This window comes from Paramisgurnus dabryanus, chromosome 12 (genome assembly GCF_030506205.2).
Source record: "Paramisgurnus dabryanus chromosome 12, PD_genome_1.1, whole genome shotgun sequence".
NCBI lineage: Eukaryota > Metazoa > Chordata > Actinopteri > Cypriniformes > Cobitidae > Paramisgurnus > Paramisgurnus dabryanus.
The window spans coordinates 7,217,565-7,244,717 of record NC_133348.1 but is presented as its reverse complement, the minus strand read 5'-3'; the positions used below and the strand labels follow the sequence as shown (position 1 = coordinate 7,244,717).

The window sequence follows — 27,153 nt, the reverse complement described above, 5'->3', positions numbered from 1 at the left end:
GAGGGGTGACAATCGCGCTGGATCTTGGTTTGGTTTGGTTTGGATAATGTGAGTGCGCCCTTAGTAGACACCTTTTTTTCAAAGTGGCTTGATAATTGGATAGTCTTGAGGTTGCTGAAATGCCGGTGACACAAAGTCAAATGTTTATATGCTTTATCCGTCAACCCTTTTTGTTTCTGCAGGGCCCGCGTGGGTGCCGCCAGTGGTGGCAGTCAGTCAGCCCAGCCTATTGGCTCATTCATATGGGATGCCACAACCTGCCATCTACAGTCAAGGAGCGTCTGTCCAGTCTCCGATCATTGGTGTGACCCCAGCCATCCAGACGCCAGTCCCCCCGCACCATCCGCTCATGGCTGCCCATTTTCAGCTTCCTCCAGTGTCCTCCCAGCAAGCAGGCAGCTTGGTCCTGAGCTTGCAGAACCATTCGCACTACGTCACCAGCCAGCTGCCAATCACCCCTTCGGCCCTAACGACAGTTGGCCAGGTAGTCCACCCCGTGGTGGGTAACGGTCACATGACCCATCCGCTGTTACATCCGCCCACTCTGCCATCCGCCGCACTGCCGCTGACCAACGGGCAGGCGACTACTCAACCCACGCCAGCCTCCACAAATCCGGAAAGTCCGAACGGTCTTCAGATGCTCCGTACGGTCGGAATGGGGAAGTACGAGTTCACGGACCCCAGTCATCCGAAAGGTAAGAAAGTCCGGGTGGAACTCGGTGGGTACTTTTAAACTAAAACCAAGATGTTGTGAAATATGTTTTGCAGGGTATTGCATTTGATGCCAGCAAGAAAAATTGACCACAAACACTTCGGCAAGATGTTGTCGAAATTTCTCTTGTGAGTAGCAGCCTGCTGTATAAAAGCATCACCAAGGTCGACAGATCCGGTCTAAAAACAAATAACACATAAGCAGGCCTCTTCTCTGAAAACTTCTGCGCCGGGTTTGGCGATTCTCCCGCTGTGAATTCTTGACTGGTTTGAAAAGCTGTAAATTGTTGTTTGTACAAGATAACCTTGGACGAGACTGTCAGTCCAGAAACAGATGTTGCGTATTCCCTCAGCAATTTCCACGTTTAATGACGCTTTTAATCTAGGTTTAGATTGGCTTTCTGAGCTCATTTGATTTTTTTTATGAGCTCAATAAAATGAGTGCAATTTGCTTTCCACATCGATGCAACTTGCAATTGTCTTTTAAGATGCAATAGAGCCAATTAGATTGGACTTTCCGTGCATTTTTGCAATTGAAATGCTCAAAACGCAGTTAAAAAGCAGATATCCATCTCTTGTTGTGAGAACCATAGCCGACTAATTTGCCATGTGTGCAGGGAGAGCTTGCATAACAACATAATGCAATTGGTTAATATATTTTAAATGTAATATTAAGTGCTTTTTTGGTGTTATGGGTCAGATACCATCAGTAAAGTGATGTCATTTCAGGAATGATAATGTTGTACTGTACTTACCTGCTAAATAAAACATCTTTAATCAGCCTAGCTAAGTTAACTGGATGGCCAGCTGGTCTACCAGCCTGGTTGACTGAAATGTGCCTACAGTAAAGCCTCTTAAAGGGATAGTTCACCCAAAAATGATAATTCTGTCATCATTTACTCATCCTCATGTTGTTTTAAACCTGTATGAGTTTTTATATTTTGTTGAACGCAAAAAAATATTTTGATACCCATTGATTTGCACCGTATTTGTTTTTCTACTATGGAATTCAATGGTCATCATCTGTCAAAATATCTTCTTTTGTACTCATGAGAAAAAAGAAATTCATACAGGTGTAGAAGAAAATGACTACGGGACTGGAAGTTTGACGGAAATGTTGTTTCCCCAAATTTCTAACTTGTAAAAGCCAATGGCGTGAATTCAATGTGGAGCTATCTGTAAAACCAATGTGCTGTTTAAAATCATCTAGTGGTGCAAAAATCTCACACTTACCTTTTTAAACTGACCAGACTTATTCGGATAGCTGATATATTCAGAAACTTGTCGTACATTTCACCTTGCTGACCGCATTGGCTTTTAAGAGCACTTCACCTCCAAGCTCGGTTTGACAGAAAACGTGGGTTCCCTGGTGTTTTTTGGCTGCGTTTCCCGCTGACAGAACCCCTTAAAGACCCGTGAATCCTTCACGGGTCAGCACACAGCAGAAGCGGTGTAAAGTATGAAGTTTTGTGGCTTAATACAAATGCATTGTGCCTAAGTGCAGTTGGCAAGGTTATTGTAGCGCTAAAACCGTGAGCTTAAAGTGAGGACAAAGTGCCCACCGTCTTCTCTGTGGTCTTTTCTTCTTTTCTTTTGAAGCTCTGGGCATTTTTTAGAAATGTAGATGAATGATGTTTTTTATCCATCAGTGTTGAGTTGCGTTCAATGCTTTGGGAATGTTTTTTGAGAGGACTTTGGACAGACTGCTCTATCTGATATTTCATCAGGTTTTATTTACTTTGCTCTTATGTCTATGCTTAGTCGTAGCCTTAACACACAATGTGAGATCTCAGTGCCTGATGCATACTTTAGGCAAACATGTTTATAGTTTGCTTGTAATAGTATGTAGTTTTATTGTTTGCTCTTAGGAGAAATTGCTTGTGATGTTTCCATATTTCTAAGTCACTTTTGATGAGTTTGTGGTAGCACTGATAACAGTTGTGGTTTCAAGGCTGGTTGTGAGTACTAAAATCACTGCACTGGACACACGTTACCAGTTTAAAGTCTGTATTTAGTCCAATATTAAGGGCCAGATTTACTAAATGGGGCAAATTAGTGCAAGTGCGCAATTCCCAAAAAGCGCAAATGGGAGTGGTAAAATCTGCGGGGTATTTACTAAAAATGCTAATACTGCTAAGAGCATCGCAAATTAGTTCAAGCACCATGGATAGCACAGCGGAAAATGCGTGATGTGTAATCCCAGCTAACAAAGCCATAGGACACTAAACCGAACTCGGGGACAAAACATTAAGATTTACAAGAAGTTTTGAAACGTCTGGTATTGTGTGACTTCGCTTAGTGACTCCTCTTTTATTTACTTCAGCAAATAAAAAATAACATTGTTCCTCTTTTAAAATCAATGCTCTGTCGATATCTTTTAGAACAGACTCAATGTCAGAATCCACACATCTGAATTCTATATCGGCAGCCATTTCGTTGTAAATAGATTCAACACACGCGCTCTTTGGTGACGTGGTTGATTACGTTACTGTTGATCATCTGTCCATCATCGTATAAAGCCCCCCCTGACAATTTGATTGGTCGACCAGCTTTGGGTCTCGCATAGTAGCTCCTCAACGGAGAAACCCCAGACCGATCTTCCCGTGCTCAAAATGTTGGCACCCAGGCTATAATATAAAATGCAGAAGGCATTTCGCAGTGAGACGAGTCCTAACTAAATACGGAAAAAAATTTTTCATTATGCACAAATTATTAAAACATTCAAAAAGTCATTGAACAATAATAAAAAAAATATTATAAAAAATATTAGTGCACATCGGCTGAAGATCATTAGCCTAAACAAGCTTATGCTACAAATCGAGCCATTCTATTGGTGACATTTCAGCACCTGACAAACGGATAGTGACTCGTAAGTAGCACTTAAAACCAAGCTGCGAGCGATCGTTTTACGTGCATCTTTGGGAAACGCACGTAAATGAACAACGAATGAAAGCGCTCTTAAGTCCTGGCCAATCAGGGACACACGTTTTTGATGAGTTTTGTACGAAATCTGTGCATTTCAGGAAGAGAGTGAAATATGGAGCTACAAAAATGTACAGTCTGTGGAAAATAATGTGTTTTGAACCATAAACCATAAATTTTGATTTCTGAAAGAGAAACTCCTAGAAATTATTCAGTGCATGTCTTTATTAAGTCGTTATTTAACACCAAAATGATGGTAAATCTGGCCCTAAATGTGTTCTCAGTTTGTGACACATCAGAAAATGTGATATTAACTATGCAGCCAAAGTTTAATGATTTAAAAAAAAAAAACGTTCTCGGAAAATTCTTGGAAAAACCGAAAGGATTCTCTGCTCTCAAATGCTGGGGCGAAACCACGCCCACTCACAGGATAGTTGCTGGTCTCTCTCGACTGTCAAATACTGCTACACCCTTAATGGCTGCTTGTGATTTGTACATTGGTATAATCTTGGATTATTGCCTCCCTATGACAAATCACTTGATTGTTTCATTATCTTTGTAAGTCGCTTTGGATAAAAGCATCTGCTAAATGATTAAATGTAAATGTTGTGATTGTGTTAGGGGCGGGGCCAAGCTTAGAGGCTCCAATGCATCATCGAGCCACCATTTTAGCCCCGCCCAAATAATCCTTAACACAGAAATGTGGAAAAACGTTGTAACTTCACATTTCAGTGCTACATAGTTCACAGACTTTGCAACGTGTTTACATTATAATGCGTTTAGAAACAATTCTCTGAAATGACTTTACATGGACTTTAATATTATTAAATCCTGCTCGAGTTTAGTTTGAGGCATTTGAAGCAATTCATGCGTTGAGACAACACAGTACTAAAACTGACTTCTCAGTAGATAATATTGTTTCTGTGGTTTATAGTGTTGCCTTCAGTTGCTCAGTCTGTTGTCTGAAGCCAGTTTTATTTTCTATAGGTTTATACATAAAAGGTGCTCATGGGTATTAAAGGTAAAGCGGCACAGAAGCACTGCAGAATGAGTGATGCTATTCATTTCATCGGTGGTTTAGTACCTGGTGAAAAATGCATCAGTTGAATCGATGGTATAAAAAAATCCATATATAAAAAGCGGATGTCATTAGCGTAATAGCTCTCTTTAGTGAGTCCAGATTCTCTTTAGGATTTCCTGTAATTCCTTTTTAATCAGAAAGATGTTTAGATGAAATATATCTGACTTTGGCATTCATTTATTTGGACATATTCTGTCGTATTTGTGTTTTATAGAATTATAGAATAGAAAAATTGAAAAATACATTGAAATTAGGGCCTTCAAAGTGATTTATATTTCACACAGTTTAATTTAAATCGTAATGTTTTGACATCGAAATGTTTTAATTCTGTTAGTTGTATCCACACGGTCTTTCTTCACATCCCTGCATTCCCATGTCAGTAAACCTAAAATGATTGACAGGCTCAGAGTGTTTCTGGGGAAAAATGGACCGATCTCATCTTTGATGTGACACCTCTGAAGTTTAGGGTTGAAATTTAGGGCTGCCCAGTTGTTTCAGAGCTTTTGGGATGATTTATATTTGTTCGGGGATCCTATCAGCATAAAAATCTGTCTTTAAATCATAACGTGTGGAAATATAGTCTTTTAAACTGACGTGTTGTGTTTTAGGCAGACCTTTTTTTGGCGGGGAAAGCGCTTGGGAGAAAAGAAAAGTTGCAAAATTTGTTGTTTCTCAATGAACAGCTGCCCAAAAAATGGCATTTCTTAAGAAAACAGCAATGATTTAAAGCGTAAGCTTGTACTTTTAGACTTTCAACGGTCCCGATTGGCACGACAGAAGCCGAATATCTCGTCTCATCAGCACAATGTTGCCTCCTTGGTGTCGAGATTTTGGCTCCGGGTTTTTCAAGTTTTTCTTTGATGCCAGTGCCTGTAAAATTCAGTTTTGGGCAGATATGGTTTTCTGTCCTCTTGCTGCCATCAGCATTCTGAAATAAAATGATTTTTTGTAGCATTGCCATAAAGTAAGCACATTAAAAATACCAAATACAATACACAAAAACGCAGAGAGTTGGCTTACTTATTGCTTTCAGAATTGCAATTCATTTTCAGCCTGCATTGACAATTTAACAAGTGTGTGTGTGTGTATTACTTGTGAATTCAGAGGCGCAGTCGGAAAACCATATCCACTGTTCCCCGCCATGCCGCTTTCCACATCCAAGTGACACTAGAACTTCCGACTTTGATCCGTCTGGTTGTAAATGACAGTCACGTTATTCAGAGCTGTTCCGACTCGCTGTGAGTCCCATCTCTGTGAATAAATGGAGACGAGCTTCCGGGCGGTTGACACGGAGGCAAACGCAGACTTTTTGTAGAATTCCTCGTCTCATTAGGACAGATCTGCCCCGGGCCATTCTCTCTGCACCCGGCATTCCCCGCCGCTAGAGCCACACGTGGCGAAACGAAAGTTGCGGACCGCTCGTGATACACTCGAGAGCATGTTAATGAGGAGAAACTTGAAATATGATTCCTCCCTGTAACGGCATAGATAAGCTCACGACGGACAATGCCGTCTTACATATAACAGTCCCATTCCCGGCACGGGAAGTGGTCGATCGTGAGCTGCATAGTATTGTGTTTATATCCCAAAACACCCTGAAAAGCTCCCCAGTTGGCTGTGCGAAATCTTTCACCGCCTGATATTGTTTTTCAAGGTGTCTAGATGAAACTGTAGACACAGAAAATGAGCCTCAGTTTGCTCGTAAGCACCTTCAGGAGTGTTTGGTTTTCCACAGAACACCAAATCCCAAGATGCATCATTGTAAATAAAACAGCCTCTGGTTTAACGCAAAGCCGCAGAAGCATTGCTCATAAGGATTGGGATTGTTTTCCAAACAGCTTGCGTGTGTTCAAGCACCATTCCCCTGCCATTCCAGACAAATGACCTATAATGGCACGCGGGCTGTCGGCTGTTCAATTAGGAAAGTAATCAGTTTAGACAGATGATTAACACCGCGATGCCCGGGCCACCCTCAGAGCGGCCCTTTTTGGTGCCGGGCGGCGCTCCTGTTTTGCATATACAGTTGTGCGATTGCATGCATTTATTAAAACATTCCTGTCATTGTGTCTTCTAATTACGAGCTTATCTGAAAGGCCCACCGTAAGTATGCATTGTCTTGGAAAGCTGTCTATTTTCCTGTATGTTCTTAAAACGCTAATCTGAAAGAACATTGGTTTAGGTTTTGGGTTTTGTCGGAGCAAATCTGTGCTAACAGAAGTGTTATGTGATGTTATACATTTGCATATAGTCTTTTTAGTCTAAATATTAACTAACGAGTGTCAGTTTTATGTTTTACAGCTATTATACAGCAATCTGATTGGTTTTCATTTTTTAACCCTTGCATGGGAACACAAATTTGATTTTGTGTGCATGTTTTACTGTGTCATTTCAAGGTTTTACTGCTTTAAGATATAACATGCTACACAATAAATTAAATAGCTTATATGTCTTACACAGACATAAACTATTCCTGTATAGCTCAGAGGTGAGGCATTGCATTAGCATAAAAAAAGTCTACCTTGGAATGCGCTGTAAGTCGCTTTAGATAAAAATTTCTGACAAATGCATAAATGTAAAGTAAAAAAATGCCCTAAGTGCACTGTAAATTGCATCGGATGAAAGTGCATAAATGTAAGTGTGATGTAAATGGTGGGCCTTCATCATTATTCAGATTTCCCTCCACAGATCTTATATGAGATATACATTTGATTGCCAGCCATCTTATCTTAGCCATGATGGGAAACATATTTATCACATTTAAATTTCATATGTTTTGAATGACAAATTTCAGTCTGTTGTGCACCTGTTTGTGAATGCAGGCTGTTTAAAAGCGAGATGTTTACGATGGGTTGCCTGACTGTTGAGGAAGCAATTTTGAGCTTATGCGGTCTTTCAGTGAGAGTGAAATGTAGTTGATTATTATTTAGCAGCGGTTTTACCTCTTTGGTGTGAAGTTAGCAAGCGAGGTGTCAGGAATGGCTGTGCTTGCAATAAGCAAACAAAATTAGTTTTGCAAAGAAGATGCGTTGCACCCTTACCTTAAGAGAAAAAAATGCTTGCACCGTATCTTGAATTTAAAATCTTTTCGGCATAATTTTAGATGAAAAGGATGATACGTCTGTGGTCTTTACCGATGAACATCTATTGATGAAGGAAGATTAGGTTAAGTTGTATTAAGTTCGCTTCTGTTTTCTGATTTCATGTCACAGCTAAAATGAAGATGGATATTTAATTAAATTTTTTATTTAATTTCATAAAGTTTAATGAAGTTGAGCAGTGAGTGTTTTTTTTATCATCTTTACACTTTATTTCTTTTAATATTTAATGCATGAGTTGCACAGTAAATATAATTTGGATTGACAGCTTGCTTAAGATATTAGATTAAAATGTCATTAATCATCATCAAAATAAAATTTCTTCTTCTCCTATCAGTCGTGATGGGAAGGTTGGGCTGTCAGTTTTGTTTTTCACTTGCTTTGATTTTTTTGCTTTGATTTTAATCCCCGTCCCTTGATCTCATACATCCCTTTTTGACTTTGAATTACAGTCCGTTTACATCATAAACTTTAGTTTTCGCTACTTTAATTATGACAACGTTTCTTGTAAAGACACTTTGCAACAATGCGAAACTGTGAAAATTAAATTTTTATTGAATCTCTCAATTACTTTAAAGGGACATTACACTATAGGCTTATTTTCCAGCTTCCCTAGAGTTAAACATTTGATTTTTACAGTTTTGGAATCCAGTCAGCTGATCTCTGGGTCTGGCGCTACCACTTTTAGCATAACTTAGCATAATCCATTGAATCTGATTAGACCATTAGCATCGCGCTAAAAAATAACCAAAGAGTTTGGATATTTTTCCTGTTTAAAACTTGACTCTTCTGTAGTTACATTGTGTACTAAGATTGTGTAATATTCAAGGACTTTGCTGATGTAACATGGCTGAAGCAGGCGTAGTGATTTTACGCACTGCCCGAAAATAGTCCCCTTGGTTACTTTCAATAGCAGGGGACTATTTTCAGGCGCTGCGTAATATCACTACGCCTGCTGCATCCATGTTACAGCAGCAAAGTCCTTGATTATTACACCAGAATGAGAGTATAGTTCCTAGCCATATCGGCCTAGAAAATCACAACTTTTAATTTTTCGTTGATCTTAGTACACGATGTAACTACAGAAGAGTCAAGTTTTAAATAGGAAAAATATCCAAACTCTTTGGTTATTTTTTAGCGCGATGCTAATGGTCTAATCAGATTCAATGGATTATGCTAAGCTATGTTAAACGTGCTAGCACCTGACTCGGAGCATATTTTCAAAAAAGTGGAGTGTCCCTTTAATTACTTGTAAGTTGCGTTTTAAAATAAAAGTTGTGTCCTTGTGAAGAACCTCTTGTTTATTGTGAACCATTTTTTAAAGCACTTTATACGGCCACGTGGGAACTATATGCCCATCATGCTTTACTTTAAAAAGTAAAAGTTAGATCAACTTAAACGTGCAGTGTGTAAATTTTAGCGGCATCCAGTGGTGAGGTTGAGAATTGCAACCAATGGCTCAGTCCATTGCTCACTCCTCGTTTTGAAGCGCATAGAAAAGCTATGGTAGCCGCCACTGGAAAAACATGTAATTGACAGAAAACTTGGTAAAAAAAAAGTTTTTCCGTTAAGGGCTTCTGTAGAAAACATGGCGGCACAAAATGGCGACTTCCACGTAAGGGGACCCGCTGTGTATGTAGATAAAAACGTCTCATTCTAAGGTAATAAAAACATAATGGTTCATTATAAAAAGGTCTTTATACACCCCTGATAATATAGTTTTGTATATCATTGTGCATTTCTATCAAGAGATCTTTCTAAAAATTACACACTGCACCTTTAAAAAAAATATACTTAAAGTTGTGAAGTTTTCAACTTCAATTTTCTTTAAGTTTTAAAGGTTAAAGGTTTTTATAAAAAAAAAAGTTATTACCTGTGTATTACAACAATATTACAATAAAATAGTTAGCTCTCTTTATTCCTAATAACAATAAATGAAAAACAACAACTGTTGAAAAAATACTAAATGAAACACTAAACACTAAAAGAAAAAATAAATAAAAATACATTAAATAAAAATACATTTTTTGAACAATTTTTTTTAAATAAAGTGAGAAGTTTATAAAGTTTTTTTTTTAAGTAGAGCAGCTTTCACTTTTTACAGTGTAATAAATTTCAGTATTGATAAACTTTGCAACAAAAAAAGTCTAAAACAAAGTTATAAAGCATGAGAGAGCATTAAAAAAAATAGAAACGCTTCATAATGATATTCAATGTTAATGATTCACCGCAGCTCTGACCGTAAGCGCTTTTAAAACTTTGATTTTTTTCATGTTTTTCTGCTTTTGTTTTTTCTACCAGCACAGCTGAATCAATACAGGAGACATGAAGAATGCTCTCTGCTAACACTGAGACCATCAGCAATAACAGATCGACCAAATACAATACTTCATTTCACACCAAACAAATTAACTTGTCTAACTTAGTTCTCCACACCAACGGTTTTATCGTGGGAACGACCTGAAGTTAATTCTGATATATTTGGTATAAATCGAGTCTGATTAAACTAGTCAATTTGTAATGTGAAAAGACTAAATAAGTCCATATTTAATAACCCCGCAGCTTGTAAACATCATACTAAAAGAATTATAATATAATTCCCACATGATCGTCTACATTACAGAGGAGTGTGAAGTCAACTCCAGATTATTATTGAGAAGAAGTGGATGAAGTCTCTTCTTGTTACTTCTTGGTATCTAAGGAGAAGAAAGCCTCAATGTGCCATACATTACATCCCCTGCAGTTAATATGAATTCGGCAGGAGGGCTCATTAAGATTGATCATTCACCGAACGCCTCCTCCGTACCCAAACTCCGCTCTTCATTAATCACTCGCCTTTCAAGATAACAAACCGCGTCGCATGACAGGTTCACTGTGAGACGCTCAGCCACAACAGACGCTGGTTTCTCAGAACTCTTGGCAGGTCCGCAAACTGTCAACAACTCTTTGTCTTTCTCTCTTTCTTCACGCCATCCACCGATTCATTCATTGTTGCATCTATCCATCTTTAAAACTGCAGGTTTAGTATATTAAAATACTGACCATCTTTGATTGATTGATGTGATTCATAAAAATTTGGGTTACTCTTTATTTTAAGCCATCGTTTTTACAGTATAATACTGTAATGTACATATTTCGTACTTAAATATATTCATGTACAGCAATGATGCTTAAGTTACTATATTATGATCATAATAATTACCTATAACATGAAACATAGGCACTGTAAACCAAAAATATGTTTAAGAAAAGTGTAGCTTATACAAATATAACATTTTAATTGATAACCCTGCAGTGGTTTTGCTACAAACATGATCATATCTGGAATATCATATGGCTCTTTGGATCAGGACCAGCAGCCAGCCAGAACTGCCTAGCAACCACAGAGAATGCCTTAGCAACCGCATCCAGCAGCATATTGGCAGATTTTGCACAGCCATTCTCAGTTTTACAGAATCACCTAAACATTTCTTAACGTTTTGAGCTAAGAGCTTTGATTTAAATGTGTTCCTGTAGCTCAACTTGTAGAGCATTGCATTACCCTCACAAAAGGTCAGGGGTTTGATCCCAGGAACACATAAACTGATAAAATGCTGTAAGTCACTTCTGCCAAATGCATAAATGTAAATGTGATGATTGCAATTGGTGAAAAGATTTTTTAACACAAAATATTGTGTTGTACTAAAGTATGTGTATAGTATGCTTCATGGATATTTTGCGTAATGCATTATAAATTCAACCTTCAGATTTCTGTGCATGTCAGGTGTTTAGTGGCCCTTTTAAAGCAGGGAATGTTAACAATTTGGAAGCCTCCGGAAAATAGCTTTTCCACAGGAACCCCTGCTCTCCATTGCGTCAGATACCTTCCTTACAAAGTTCACGTTTGAGTACCGCTGACGTACGTCCGGCGCTCTCATTATGAATTGAGGTCAGAGAAAATTGATGCCAAACTAGTTCCTTTCATTTTCACCCGGAGACGAGGCCTTTTTTATCCCACAAAGTGACATTCAAGCTACGGCTCGCAATCAGAGGTGTCTCATTTGCATATGCACCGAGGGACGTTTTTTGTAACCAATCAAATCGGTCCTCTTTTTCCTCCGGGAACGCTCGCAACAGGGTGCACGCGGAAGCCGGCGGGGTGAGCCCGCCCCCTTCCCAGCTGGACGTCTTGGAAGTCTAGGAAGTCTGTAGTGGAGAGATGAAGGATGAGCTGAGATGTTTAAATGCTCGTTACAAAGCAGCACTTATTGAGGGCAATGCAGTGCCGGGAACGAAATCGTTTCTGAGAAATTTCCCCGAGAAACGCGAGGCTTTTCAAAATTCTTTTGAGGTGTTAGGTGAGCGCGCGTCAGTACAACTTGAGTTTCTTGCGTGTCAGGGAATCCCAAAATAAAAAGTTAATTGGCCGAGGTGATACATATGTGCGCTATTTTGAATATGAGACTGCGATGTATTATCGTTGAATGAATCTGCCTGTTATGCAAGCAGATGCTTGCATGCGGCGTGCAAATGATGCATGCATTTTCCCAATAATGAGAGTCGAGGAATTAGGGATTGAGAAACAAAGACACAAGCAAACAACAGAATCATGCAAGTATGAACAAAAGATTCAATGTACAAACACACAGACCATGTACAGTATTTAGTTTATAATCATATGTTTTAATAACTAACTAGTGATTTAATTAAAATTGAATCATCTACAGTAACTAAGATGTAGTGTTTTATCTTCACGACAGCAGTGGTTATCTGATTTCTTATGATGCTGATGCTGGATGCTGATTGGTCAAATAAAGCTAAGAGTTAAAATACATTAAGCTGTCTTCATAATAATGTATTGCTTATTTAAACACTTTTAAATAGAAAATAGTCTGTAATTATTTTGTGCTTTCATTTTGTTTTTAATCTATATTTGGTTGCTAAAGTGTATAAAGATCTAACGATTTCTCTTTTAGTGCTTTAGTGCCTGCGTGGTATAAATAACTCGGGGATAAAATCAAATCTATAAGCTTTTTAAATATAACCATCACTAAGCTTGTTACTATGTTGGCAACAGTAAGTGCATTCAAATGATATATGCGTTTCCATATACAGTATGTGTGTAAAGATAAAGTATATAGCTGCTTTAGACTGTTCCTTAAAACAACGTGTTTCTCAGAAACACGAGAAGAAAACATTTTTGAGAATTGCTTGAATGCATCTAATAAAATAAGGGAAAGCGTACAGTAGATGTGCTTGCTTTGTCATATTTTATGATACTGATGGGGGAGTCAGCGTTAAGCTTGTAAAAGTGAAATTTATGATGTGTAACAGTACATGAAATGAAAGGCAATTGATGCACAGCACAGAAAATAATCAAATAACTCATGTAGTAAGTAGACGGGTCCAGGATGGTGTAACAGTTTTATAAGTAAGACGTAAAGTCCATGTTTGGAAAACTGATTTCAACACATTTTATGGTCTTTTTGTCCCCTAAAATTGATGCTAATCAAAATTTTTTAATTATGACTGAAGTTGTTAAAAATATAACTATAACTCTAAGAAAACTACATCTAAAACATTTTCTGTCTCTGCCCCATATAAATGTACATTCATTATCCTCTTAAAGGGAAATGGTCAGAAACAATGCTCAGGTAGGTCGTGGCATTTAAACGATGTGATTGGTTGATTAAATAATTGCATTAATGAAAAATTGAACAGGTGTTCCTAATAATCCTTTAGGTGAGTGTATAAAAATATGTTTATCATTATGGCGATTTCACACGGTACGCCTCAGCCACAAGTGTTTAGTTCATTATCAGCGGAGCAGAGTTGGTCCGCACGCCTTGCTTGTTTACCCAAAATCATGCCTCTTTCGCGGACACGGCTCCCTCTAGGCATGGTTAAAGATAAACATATTTGCACTAAATGTTGCACAAAATGCCTCAACTACACGAGAAAAGCTCTAGCCGTGTGGCGATTTGGCCGCTTGCTGCGTAATGTGTGAAACGGCCATAAGTGTGTTAACTCTTTCCCCTCCATTAAAAGAAAAAATTTGTATAAAAAAGTGTCTCTGAAGAATTTGTATGTTAATCTGCAATACCGCAATTATCTTACCAATTTATGAAAAAACTGAAGCCAAAACGTTATTTACTAATTTTAAACTCTGTGTATGTTTTGGTAATCGTTCTGAATCTGATCTCCAACAAAAGTCCTTCACAAAAATGCAATTATTTAAGCTTTTTGCTAAAAAAAATATTGTTAAAGACATATTTATAAGCAGAGATGAAAGTTTTTTTTTTTTTGGAAACATTTTTGAAAATTTTGTGAGAATCACAAAAAATGCTAGCGGGCAACTTTTCAAAAAAAAAAATTTGGTGGTGAATGCAGCACAAGCCATTTATTTGAGGGACCAGGACTTATTAGGACAACTTTAAATTTTTCTCAATATTTAGATTTTCTCCACCCTTTAGATTTTAGATTTTCAAATAGTTATACCTCACCAAATGTGTTACTATCCTAACAAACCATACATCAATGAAAAGCTTATTTATTCAGCCTTTAGAAATGTATAAATCTCAATTAAAACCAATTGACTGGTTTTGTGGTCCAGGGTGAAACTGTTTTTGAAATGTTATGAGACTACAGGTTATAAAAAGGTCATAGTTTACTGTATATACTGTAGATGTCATTGATTTACTTCCACCGAACAAAATGAACGCCAGCTGTGACATTTAATGTTGAAGAATGTGGAGAGCATTCATGCACACAAGAAAACTAATTCGAACATCTTTCATTGAAAATTGCTTCTCTGTAGCTAGAAGTTCATAATAATGTCAGAGTTGTAAAAACAAGATGTATTGTACTGTAAGCATCATGTTTAAAATGATAAGGAGTCAAAATAAAAACAGATTTTGTTTTGACTTCACTCATGGGCTTACTGTTTTACAGCACATGGAGTAAACTAAACTAAGCATTCCCATAAGTGAAATACACTTCAGTTTAAATTTATTTTCTGTGTTAACATTTTGGGTAGGAAATTGTATTAGCTAAACACCTTTAAAGCATCATTTATATACAATAGAGGCGTAATTTTGTTTTGAAGTCTAGTAAATAAATTAAAAGTGTGTTTCAGCTCTTTTTGTTTTTGTGCGTATTACCAAAGTAAATTCACTGTTGAATTAAAGTAATTGAGACAAAATTGGGCTGTCAGGATTTTGTGTTTGAAAACAATGCAAATGTTTATTTGTAAAGAAAATTAATTATAACTTGGGAATGAAACACAAGTCAAATTAACTGGTAGTATTTCAACATAAGATTTAATTTACTAACTCAAATAAATATGAAATATATCATCTCATAGTTAAAAGGCTTTTTTGTTGAAAAATCTATTTTGCATTTGAACGTGACTTTGGGAAAGAACGAAAAGTAATTTTAAAGTTTTGTTCTTAGGCTTCATTTCTGGGATAATGTGACAGTACAACAAAACCCCAAGTGATTCAGGCGTCATGCGCCGTTAGATTATATTGTTCGCTTTTTAACAGACAACGAGGAGAAGAGACACCTTTGTATTTTTTTGTTCTAGGGGTTTTAAATTATCAAAAATGTAACTAAATTTCAAGACCATCCAAAACAGTTCATCGAGTTTAATGGTTTCCAGATCAGTCAGGGTTTGTGTCTGTATGTGTTAAGTTGTGACTATGCGTTAAAAATAATTGCTTATTCCATGAGCTAATAGGTTTCAAATTACTGCAATTAATTCAGTTAATGAATTCTTGAATTAGTCAGATAAATGCGTTTGCGAGTGTCTGTGTGTGTCCTTGCGTCGCTTGTCAATTATGCAGTTTTGTCACGGTTACCCTCTCTCACAACCTACATGAATCTGTGTTGGAACATAACTTTGCCTTGTAAACCAGTTTAATTTTCATTTACAGGGAATTCAACCAAACGTGGACCACTAATGAGAAATATATACACTTTAGGAGGTTTTATATATATAGGGCTGCCGTGTTGCATGTTTTTACATTAGCAAGCTTGTTCAATCAATTTTTAATTTAAAATTTGTGAATATATAGTGTGTTTGTGTTTTCTTTTATGTGTATCTGTGTATTAGGATGATTCTATGGTTATATTACATTGATGCATTTGGCAGGCCTTTTTATCCAAAGCATTTAAGATATAAATTTTATCAGTATGTTCCCTTGGGTCAAAACCACGATCTGAATTACAGGGCCACATTTGATTCCCTTTTTAAATCTTGACATAAACTGTCAGACTAATGTATGTCTCATCTATGTTAAATGTCATCACATGGATGTGTTAAATGTCATTACTCGATCAGCCTTAATCTGGATGTTGGATCTGTCATAATGACATTTTTACTTTTTATAAAAAAAATCTATATTATAAAATATTATAAAATATTTATTTAATATTTTTGAAATACTGAAATAGGTAACGTTTCTGTTTAATGTGAAGAAAAATAATTAATTTTACAAATATTATTGATTTTTTTTACCCATTAATGCAACATAAAGTAAAAGTTACAGTCAGCAGCTGTGTATCTGGTGTATTGTTTTTTTTACAAACTTGTGTGTTTTTTAAAGTGTGTATATCCCAAAAGTGAGTCCGCACATGTTTAGCCTCAGCTGTGATGCTGCGCCATACAGTTATCATCACTAACTGCCTTTTGTCACAGTCGATGAAGTTAAATCCGGCAGGAAAACAAGATGAGCGGTGACAGATTGGAAATAAGTTGGATAAATTTAAACCAGATTGCAAAAGCACTTTAAAATACCCATCAGATATTTTGCATTAGTAGTTTCAAAAGCTTTCCAATGTCAAAGACTCGTCTTGCTTTAATATTAGATGAATAAATCATATTAAGTAGACGAGTTTAGGAAGTGTAACACATTTTTCAAAAGCTTGTAATTTATGTGGCATGTCTTGATACAATATTTTTATATTTATCTGCTACAAATAAAAGTAGTTTATGAAGCATTAAACTGTATCGTATAGTGTCAAGTACAACTCATTTTGTTGTTCCAGTTAACTTTTAGAGAAGTCTGTAACAATATTTTTTTTATTGTTACCCGTAAGTGTGTCATAAGTAGCATGGGTATATTTGTAGCAATAGCCAAAAGGACATTGTATGGGTCAAATTATCGATTGTTTAATGCAAAAAATCATTATGATATTAAGTAGATCATGTTCCATAAAGACACTTAGTAAATTTTCTGCTTTACATATACTAAAACTTATATTTTTGTAATTGGATGCAGTTGATAAGGACTTTACTGGGACAACTTTAAAGGCGATTTTCTCAATTATTATTATTATTATTATTTATTTTTTTTGCAACTAGCCTTAGTTGCATCTCAGCCAAATATTGTCCTCTCCCAACAAACCATACATCAATGAAAAGCTTTTTTACTCATGCATAATCTATATTAAAAAATGAACCCATATGACTAATTTTGTGGTCCAGGGTCCACTTATGCTTTATACGTCCAAAGTGGCTTACAGTGCATTACAAAGTTATACATTTTATCAGCGTGTGTGTTTCGAACCCACAACCTTTTACACTGCTAATGCAATGATCAACCACTGAGCTATACAGGAACACTGCATGTTGCATTATAGTGTAGTATTGTGCGCTGTTTGTCATTATTTTGAACAAACAGGGAACACGTTTCACATTATAGCACTGTGAGTCAGGTAATATAGTATATCAGCTGGTGATCTCTGAACCTCCAAGTGACAAACAGCTACTGCCTTGGTAACCTTGATGGATTTTATGGGTGGCCCTTGTAACCTCTGTCGTGTTAGATTGTAAGATATTTGTTATTGTGTAACCGTGTGTGTGTGTGTCTGTGTGTGTGTGTTATGCTACATCTTGGACTCTATTGGAAATGAGATGAGAGAATTTTGACAGATGTCCTCTTGTGATATAACACAAGATCAGGGTTCATTTGTCCAATACAGCATGTCACACAGAGACGCACGACTGTTTCAGTATTATGTTTCAAAATAATGTATTAAATTGTTGCATTTGTGGTCGCTGTTTCAATAGTCTATTAAATGTAATTAAAAAAGTTTGGTATTTTGTATATTTCATAAATAAAATGAATATTTTTAATATTTTTTCTTAAATTTTAAGTTTAATTCAAATGTATGTCTGTATAGTGCTTTTCACAGTTTTGCATTGTTGCAAGGCAGCTTTAAACTAAATACATATAAGTACAGTAATTTATAGTAATAGATAGTAGAAAATTTCTTAATTTTTCTTCACTAAATTTACCTTCATTAAAACACACCCCTTTTTTTCAAAACTTTATCTTTGTCTTGTAAATGTTTTTATAAGACCTCCCTCCCTGTGCAGTTATAAATGGACTCTACCACAAATAATTTTTGTTAATGTAAGGTATGACACACTTTGCCGGCTTCTGATTGGATATATTATTTTGATTCACTCCCCACCTCCCTGCTAAAGAAATCACTCTGACGTACCACATGACGCTGTGGATTCCCAAAATAAACATCCACCAATAACACGCGTCCCACTGTACTGATATAACAGAGTCGGTCTGTACACTAGCTGCCATTTTAAAAACCTGTAAGCTGCCCAGTGAACCTTAAAATAGCTCAATAATGCAACTCGAAATCGAGAGATTGTTCTGTCTGAGCCTATTACATGTCTATCTGTCCAGTAGTCTTAAATACCCCTCCTGTTATTTTCATCTGTTCATTGTGATCGTGTTTTGGTTCATCACAGTTCAATTGAATCGAAGCTCCAGCCGTGTTTGTGATGTGCGAAGGCCGCCATTGAAAAGCTGCCGCCTTTGTGTTGCTAAAAGCTCTTTCGTGTAGTGTAACCTCTCTCTTCTGCTCGGTCCGTCAATTAGACCGCCGCTCAAAATTGATCTCGTATCTTACACATTAAACTCCACCAACCTGAACAGATAGATTTTGAGGACTCTTTTGTTCTTGTTTTAATACAAAAAGGAGTCACGTTCTGCGGTTTTCCATTTATAAATTCATCACGAACAGACAAGATTAATCATATACTTTTTGCATTTGAGACTGTAATACAGTGTGACTTGCTTTAATTTAACTATTCCCACATACAGTACACTACCGTTCAAAAGTTTTTTAATACTTGACTGAAATGTTTCTCATTAAATTAAAAATCTTTTGTTCAAATGTCTATGTTTAAATGTTTGAAATTAGTTTTGTAGACAAAAATAATATCATTTTTATAGTGCTGGGCAAAGATTAGTCGCATACAAAATAAAAGTTATTTTTGGCATAATATATGAATGTGTGCTGTGTGTAATTATTATATATATACAGTACACACACACACACATTCATGTATGTATTTAAGAAACATTAACAAATGTGTGTGTGTGTGTGTGTGTGTATATATATATATATATATATATATATATATATATATATATATATATATATATATATATATATATATATATATATATATATATATATATATATATATATATATGTGTATATATATGTATATGTATATATATATTACAAATTATTTTTTTGCATTCATTTAATATTTATATTCATTTAATATTTGTATTTATTTATATATAATATAGAATATTTATATATATATATATATATATTTATTTATATTTTATATATTCTATATAAATAAAAACATATTAAACGTGTGTGGTTACATATATATTATGCAAAAAAGAACATTTATTTTGTATACGATTAACCGCGATTAATCTTTGCCCAGCACAACTTTTTGTATAAATTTTGCAAACATATACATTTATTTCCTTAGAAAACATTAAAATGTTTTATTTAAAAATGTTTTTGAAAAGCATCACTTGGACCAAATAATGAAGAAAAAGCAGCCAATAAGAGTCCAGAATAGATGTGAGCTCCTTCGATATTGTTTAAAAATCATCTCAGGGTGAAATTTCACAGTTGTGATTTATTTTAGATGCTTTTTGATACAACATAAATCCTATGTCATCGTTTGATGAGTTTATTGCTATTCTAAAATGTGGAAAAATATTAATAAATAAAAACTGATTTTTTTTTTTACATTTCAAATAGTATATCCAAAGAGACGTGAAAATTAAAAAAAATAGTTGAATATGTATTTCTTTTAATTTTATTATATATTTTTTGTTAAAATGATCAAAATTAATGGTGGTCAAAATTAATGTTTTTTTGAGGAAAAAACATTAATATAAATATATATCAAATGATAACATTTTGTTTTTAGGATGCATAGTTTATCTACATTTTCAAATTATATATGTTTATTCAAACATCAGCTTTGTTTTTTTAAGTTAGTTGTCTGATATACTATTTGGAATCCAGGGTTATCGGAAATAACCAACAAAGCATAAACTGAAATTAAAATGGAAAGTAAGACATTTGGTAACGCTTTAGAATAAGGTTGTACAGTATTTGTTAACATTAGTTATACCACGGGTCTGTTGAATGCTGCATTCTGATTGGCTGAGAAATGTTCTATGGGTGTTGATTATTTTTCTGTAAACCGCACACCTAATTTTTCAAATGTCTTAAAAATAGGCACCAGAGTAGGGATGTTCACATTGACCGTTTAACCGTTAACCGAAGGAAAGAATTTATGACCGATTAACATTATCAGTTAAAATAAAAAAAAATTGTTAATACTGTCCATGGTGCGTGTCGTCATGAGCCGACAGACATTTTCTATCTTTAATTTGTGAATGTCCTGTAAATGACACATATGATTGCTGCCCTGACGGTCTGATAAAGTAATCATTTGTATGAGAAATCATTTGTATGCGTGTTTGGAAGCTGAACGGAGACGCGCGCGTGTCTGCGCAAGATGACGCGGTCTGTCTCGCGCACATCCGGACAGACATTCCCTGATGGCCTCTGACCCTGACCATGAACATCTCTCTTTTTGCACAAACGGAGAAAGACGACGCAAAACCAAAACTTTCTGAAAAGCGTCCTGCTCCACTGTGGTAGATGAAACGGAGACAATCTGCCCTTTGGATATTAATCCTCTGGACCGATCGTGTGCTTTTTAATAAGGTAATGTTGCGTGAATATCTAATAATGTATGAATCCTGGTTCTGTTGTTGATCTGTCGCTGCTGTTTGCATGTTCAAATTAAATGTTTTGTTTTTACTAGTTCACAGACAACCGTCAACTGTATTTTTACTCAATGACAATTTCATATTAAAATCTTATAAGTTAACGGTTAATGTTCGGTTTAGAAGCTACGGTTGTCGGTCGGGAAAATTAACTGATATGAGCATCCCTACACCAGAGCAATGTTTGTGGTAACCGTGGTATAAGCGGAATAATTGACTCCGGTCCTTTGAATTATTTGAAAATAATGCACACCTGCGGTGTAACGGTGGTAAGCATTACCACCTTGGTGTGCATTATTTTCTTATAATTCAATGGCCCGTCGTCAATTATTCCTTACTTAATGCATTAGTTAGCATTAACTAACAAAAAAATACTCCTCTACAGCATTTATTAATCTTAGTTAATATTAATTTCGGCATTAAGTAATACATTTTTTAAAATTAATAATGAATAAATGATGGTAAGCACACAGCTGCCCGTATCCCGTCACGTCCATAGTATACACTTTAAACAGGATGACAAAATCTTCATTTCTGGTTGAACTATCCATTTAGTAATGTTAACAAATACAGACAAACGCCATGAATGAATTACCCAGAGTTCAATGCACTGTTGTCCTATTGAACTTTCTTTGTTTATTTGTGGTTAATGGACTAAAACATGCAGATTGGCTGTTTAAGGCCACAGAGGATTAAATCAGGTGAGATGTGGGATCGGGAGGTCTAATGACCTGAAGGTGACACATGACTTTACCATCACATTAATGTTGTGTGTCTTAATGGTTTCCCATGCTACATTACTGAGCCTCATCCTCAAAGTAATGTTGCACATTCGAATATTAGTATGGACACACAAATGTGTTATACATAGCTTTTGTCATTACCTCTGCACCATCAAAGAAAGTAGGTTACTGTTGTGCCATTTCTGCGAGACAGACAATTATTTTCCCATTACATGCACAACACTCGCTGTAATTTTCCAATGCTGTGCGCGTTCAAAATATCAGATAATCTTCTTGGCTTCCTCTATGTCCGATTTGGGTTCAGCAACCTCGTCGGCACACCGCGGGTCGGGGGAGATTTCACCTGCCATGTGATATTTCGTGGCCTGTGTTAATGATCGCTGGCCCTCAGTAGGAGCTGACCCTCGGCCACACCGTATAATTAGCTTTCCTTCGGATTTTCTGCTGCATCCAACGACCTGGTGGGTGAACCATTGTTTTCTGACAACAACAGTTCCTTCTTTCTCGCTCTTTCGCTGTCATTTTCTGAAACCAATTGGTTGTTGTGGGCAATGTTGTAGATTGGAGGTGAAAGCCACGGCGGTTGACGATGAATCACAAAGCTTTGTTTGGGAGCTGATTTGATTATACTACACACTCATACGCATACAAAATTAAACTTGTATGTATTTTAACATACTGTATTTAGGGCACAATTATTATTCAGTGGTTGCCACATCTTACATCAAGCAGAGGAGGAAGGCTTGTGTTACTTTGGTGGTGATGTTTGGTTTTGTCGCTGATGTTTGGTCTTTGTTGCTTACGACATTACATTGTATAATTGTATTTATATTTTACTACTGTAAATGCGACCCCGCGTGTGAAATCCAGGCTAAAGGCTCGCAATCTAATGATGAGTTTATAGAGCATTAAAGATTGATTTCAGGTTATTTTTTTACAAAATCTTGCTTGCGTAATGTAAGATTATTTTTGTAGGAAAAAATCGAAAAAATTGCTTTACGTTTTGTTTTATCACTGCAAAAAATTATTTTCAATAAAAAAATTCTTAGTTTTTTGTCATGCTTTTTCTTGATTAGCAAAACGACCCAAGAAAATAAGTCTAGTTTTTAGACCAAAAAATTTAAGTGATTTTGTGCATAAAACAAGCAAAAATAAATCTGCCAATGGGGTAAGCTAATTTCTCCTGAATTTTTCTTGAATTTAGTGTTTAAATGTAAGATTTTTTTCTTACCCCTTTGGTGGATTTTTTTGCTTGTTTAATCACTTAAATTTGATATTTTTGGTCTAAAAACTAGACTTATTTTCTTGGGTCGTTTTGCTCATCAAGAAAAAGCACCTTAATTTCAGATTTTTTTGATATTTTTACTGAAAACAAGACAAAAATACAAATAATTTTTTTCTTGAAAATCATTTTTTGCACAGTGTGCCCACATTTTTAGCTGTGTTGGTTATTTTTTGTTAATTTTTTTGCAAATTATTTTTTCAGTATTTTTCAGTTCTTAAAAAATAAATAAAAAAGTTAAATCACAACATTGCCACATTTTGCATAATTATTTTAACAAATTGTATTTTTACATAATTTTTACAAAAGACTTTAATTCTGAAATGCATTTCAGACATAAACATACAGTATATTAAGGGTAGATGATCTTAATTTTTACCAAAAATAAATTATTTTTAATTTATTTACTATTTTATTTTATTAATTAATTAATTTATTTCTATTATTTAAGAACAAAATTATTATTAAACAGTACAAACATTTTATCTTCATTGTTGTAGGATCAATAAATCAACTGTTTTCGTTATTTTCAGGTGGCCCTAAAATTGATTGTGTTTAGTGTATTACTAAACCGGCCACTGGGACTCAAGCCTCTCATTATCACTGTTTGTTTTTTGTGTGTGTTTGTTTGTGTACGTGTACCTGTAGGTGTGTGTGTGTTCGTGCTGAATTAATGTAGCCGTTTATTTCTGCAATGTCTTTGCAGTGCTGTTTGAATTGCTTTAGTGTCCCTGATCAAATTTATTTCTGAAATAGCACATGGTTAGCAATAATTTGATTCAGTTCTCTCAGTCGTTGGTTCTTCACAGGTATCTGATGGTTATATAAGCAATCCAAATACAATAAGTAGTTAAACTTATATTACCTGCCTACATGCATGCTTTATTTACTAAAAACTTTTCAAAGCAATTCAAAGTGATGTCCAATATCTTCAGTTCATATCAGAAATATTAATCTCGTTGTGGAAATTATTTGAGGTTATATTTTATTATAACGCACTAGTCTAAGTGATAGCTATTCTTGATGAAAATCATACTTCATTGCATCATACGGCTTTTATCCGGTCTGTAAAATCTGCCAGGAGATACAGTAAGTCGATATGAGCCATTAGTTAAAAAAATCACAGATTTGATACAGTTGACTGCAGATATAAATAATCTGTAAAATCCCCAGCGTGTTGACAATAGAGAGACATTTTGCAGCCATGACAAGTTGCATAACATATTGTCAATACAGTGTCTCATAATGGACAGTAATTGATTTTTTATTTTATTTATTTAATACTTAGCGCCTCAAATATATTTCAGCTGTTATGTTTCACAGAAAAGAGAGTTGTTTATCACCTCACTGTCATAAAGGGAACGATGACTGCAAACGTTGCATAAAAAGACAAAATGGCCGCTGTGCTGTGATTTGGCTTTAAATGATGGCTTATTCGACCGTCGGCAGCGCTGGCTCCCTGTCTGTGATATTTCCAGAAGTCCAGCTGTCTGCAGCGGTCAGAATCACTTCATGAAGCCTCATTAAACTGGACTCGGTTCTGCTGTCCATGTCTCTTGACTTCTGCCTTGGTTGCTGTCAAACACCTCATTAATTTACATATGCGTCCACATCTCATACATGTACCGCTGGTTTCCTCTGAGCTGGAGCTTCTGTGGTGCTGATAAACATTTCAGAAAGATATCAGGAATGTGCAATTAATACCAGCATAGTATTTTGTACGGGTTTGTAAATGCATTAGCTAATATGAACTAACAATGAGATGTATATGTGTTAATGTTAGTCAACGCCAATACAAGTTTATTGTGCTCATGTTAACAGATACAACTTTTGATTTTAAAAACGTATTAGTAAATGCTGAAATGAACTAAGATTAATAAATGCAGAAGTATTGTTAGCTCATGTTAGCATTAATGTTAACAATGCATCCTTATTGTAAAGTGTTACCGAAAAAAAAATACAGCAGTGCTTGTCTCTTATTATGCAGTTTTTGGTTTTAATTCTGAAATCAAAGTCAACGGGTTTTTTAATGCATGCCTCAGGTTCTTAAATGAAAAAAAATTATTTGATAAAATGCAAATCGATTTAAAAATGAAAAAAGTATTTTGTGGTACATGATTTACACATCTGTATAGTTTTAGCAGAAAATGCATTTAAAGTTTTTTGTCCTGAGCTGCAAGTATTTTACACATTGATATTGGACAATATAGGTCAACCAGTTCCTGAAGTTGGGTGTTCCCGGGAAGACTGAATATTTAAAATAAACATACATAATGATATAAAATGTGCAATGTGTCATTTTAATACTTAATGTGCATTGTCTAATTTGCTTCTATTGTGTCATTCGAATTCTTTTCTCTGTGTTTTTGATCTGTGCCGATGTGATGACGTTTGCTACTGTACGCCAACTGCTGAAATGTGATTTCTAAACCCGTGTTTGGCATTGTCTGTTTCTTCTTTGTTCTACAGAGATGTTGAAGGAGTTGAACCAGCAGCGCAGAGAGAAAGAATTTACAGACCTGAAAATAATAGTTGAAGGCAAAGAATTTGAAGTCCACCAAAATGTTCTAGCTTCCTGCAGCTTGTATTTCAAGGACCTGGTTAAAAGGTTTGCCTTCTTCCCTTCCCACCAGCCATTGATCCGATCTGTTCTTCTCGTAGGGCGCATTTCTGTCATTTCCCCCCCACCTTGTTTCTCTCTTGCAGGTTTGTCGGAAGACTTTGGTTTCTATCACAGGGGCCAGCAGCCATTCACCGTTTCCCTCAAATGAATGTATCTTTTTAAATTGGGAAAAGGTCAACCCTTGTGTGCTTTCTTTCCCCATTTTAAAGAACGCATTAACATAATTTCCATTTTTAAAAGCAGAGAAGGTGTTCCATGACTGAGGGATCTTTAAAAAAAAAAAAACACGAAGGTTTCACAATAGGCATTCATCCCCAGGGTACCACATTGGGCATTTTGTAAAGTGTCCTCAAAGTGTGTGTCATTTTAGCTGTGGGATGAGCTTTGTCAGCCATTTTATCAGCAAGCGTACGGTCTTCATAGGGTATAAAAGTTTCCCATTCATATGTTAAACATTCACGGTTGGTGCGTCGAGCGGTTGGAGCCGCATTCAGGGTTGCAAACAAAGAGCAGCGTTGAACGGGGTTTTTGTGATTCGTTACTTTTACAGGTCAAAGCCATATGCTGTGTTTACTCCAGCTGTCTTTGCATATATTTCCCACATTTCCATTCATTGATAACTCACTTTGTGTCAATACTAAATATTTTTTATTTAAATAAGAGGCTCTATCAAACACCCGGCGCAATGCAGCGAAAAGCGTGACGCAAGTGTTTTCTGCTAGTTTCAGCCCAGCACAGTTATCATTTTGACATGCAGCGCCACGTTGTTTAAATAACAAATGCATTTGTGGCCGTTTGTGCACCCATGGTCTGAAATGAGGTGTGTTCAGGCGCATTGTTGGTGCATTGCTTTTTGAGGCAACTGAAATAGACTACGCCATTGACCAACTAAAACCTGGTCTAACGTCTAGGCGCATTTTTTTTTTTTTAAAGAGCGCCTTAATAATATGCACCTGTAAATGGGAGGATAACACGCATGCACTTTGCATTTACACACACACACACACACACAGACACACACACACACACACTGCAAAAAATGATTTTCAATAAAAAAATTCTTAGTATTTTTGTCTTGTTTTCAGTAAAAGTTTCTAAATATTTTTAAATTGAGATGCTTTTTCTTTATTAACAAAATGACCCAAGAAAATAAGTCCAAAAATATAACATTTAAGTGATTTTGTTCATAAAACAAGCAAAAAAATCTGCCAATGGGGTAAGCAAAAAAATCTCTAACTTTTTTAAACACTAAATTCTAGAAAAATTTGCTTACCCCATTGGCAAATTGTTTTGCTTGTTTTATGCACAAAATCACTTAAATTTGATATTTTTGGTCTAAAAACTAAAAAATTTTCGTGGGCTAAAAACTAGACTTATTTTCTTGGGCCATTTTGCTCATCAAGATATTTTTACTGAAAACAAGACAAAAATACTAAGAATTTTTTTATTAAAAATCATTTTTTGCAGTGCAGCAGCACATAAAAATTTCAAATATGAAAAATTAAAGAATAAAATGTAAAAGATTATTATTGAGTCTCTTAGACATAAATAAAGAGAGTTTCGGTTCTCCGC

General features: G+C 35.6%; 1 protein-coding gene across 3 annotated transcripts in view; it reads left to right on the top strand.

Annotated features, from left to right (window-relative positions):
• The window catches only part of LOC135738335 (kelch-like protein 29), a 325,496-nt gene that overhangs the window by 188,634 nt on the left and 109,709 nt on the right, over positions 1-27,153 (top strand). For all 3 annotated transcript variants that reach the window (XM_065256340.2, XM_065256342.2, XM_065256341.2), the window contains exons 5-6: positions 183-695; positions 25,428-25,566. In XM_065256340.2, the coding sequence (XP_065112412.1) occupies positions 183-695; positions 25,428-25,566 (652 nt within the window). The remainder of the gene's footprint in view (positions 1-182; positions 696-25,427; positions 25,567-27,153) is intronic.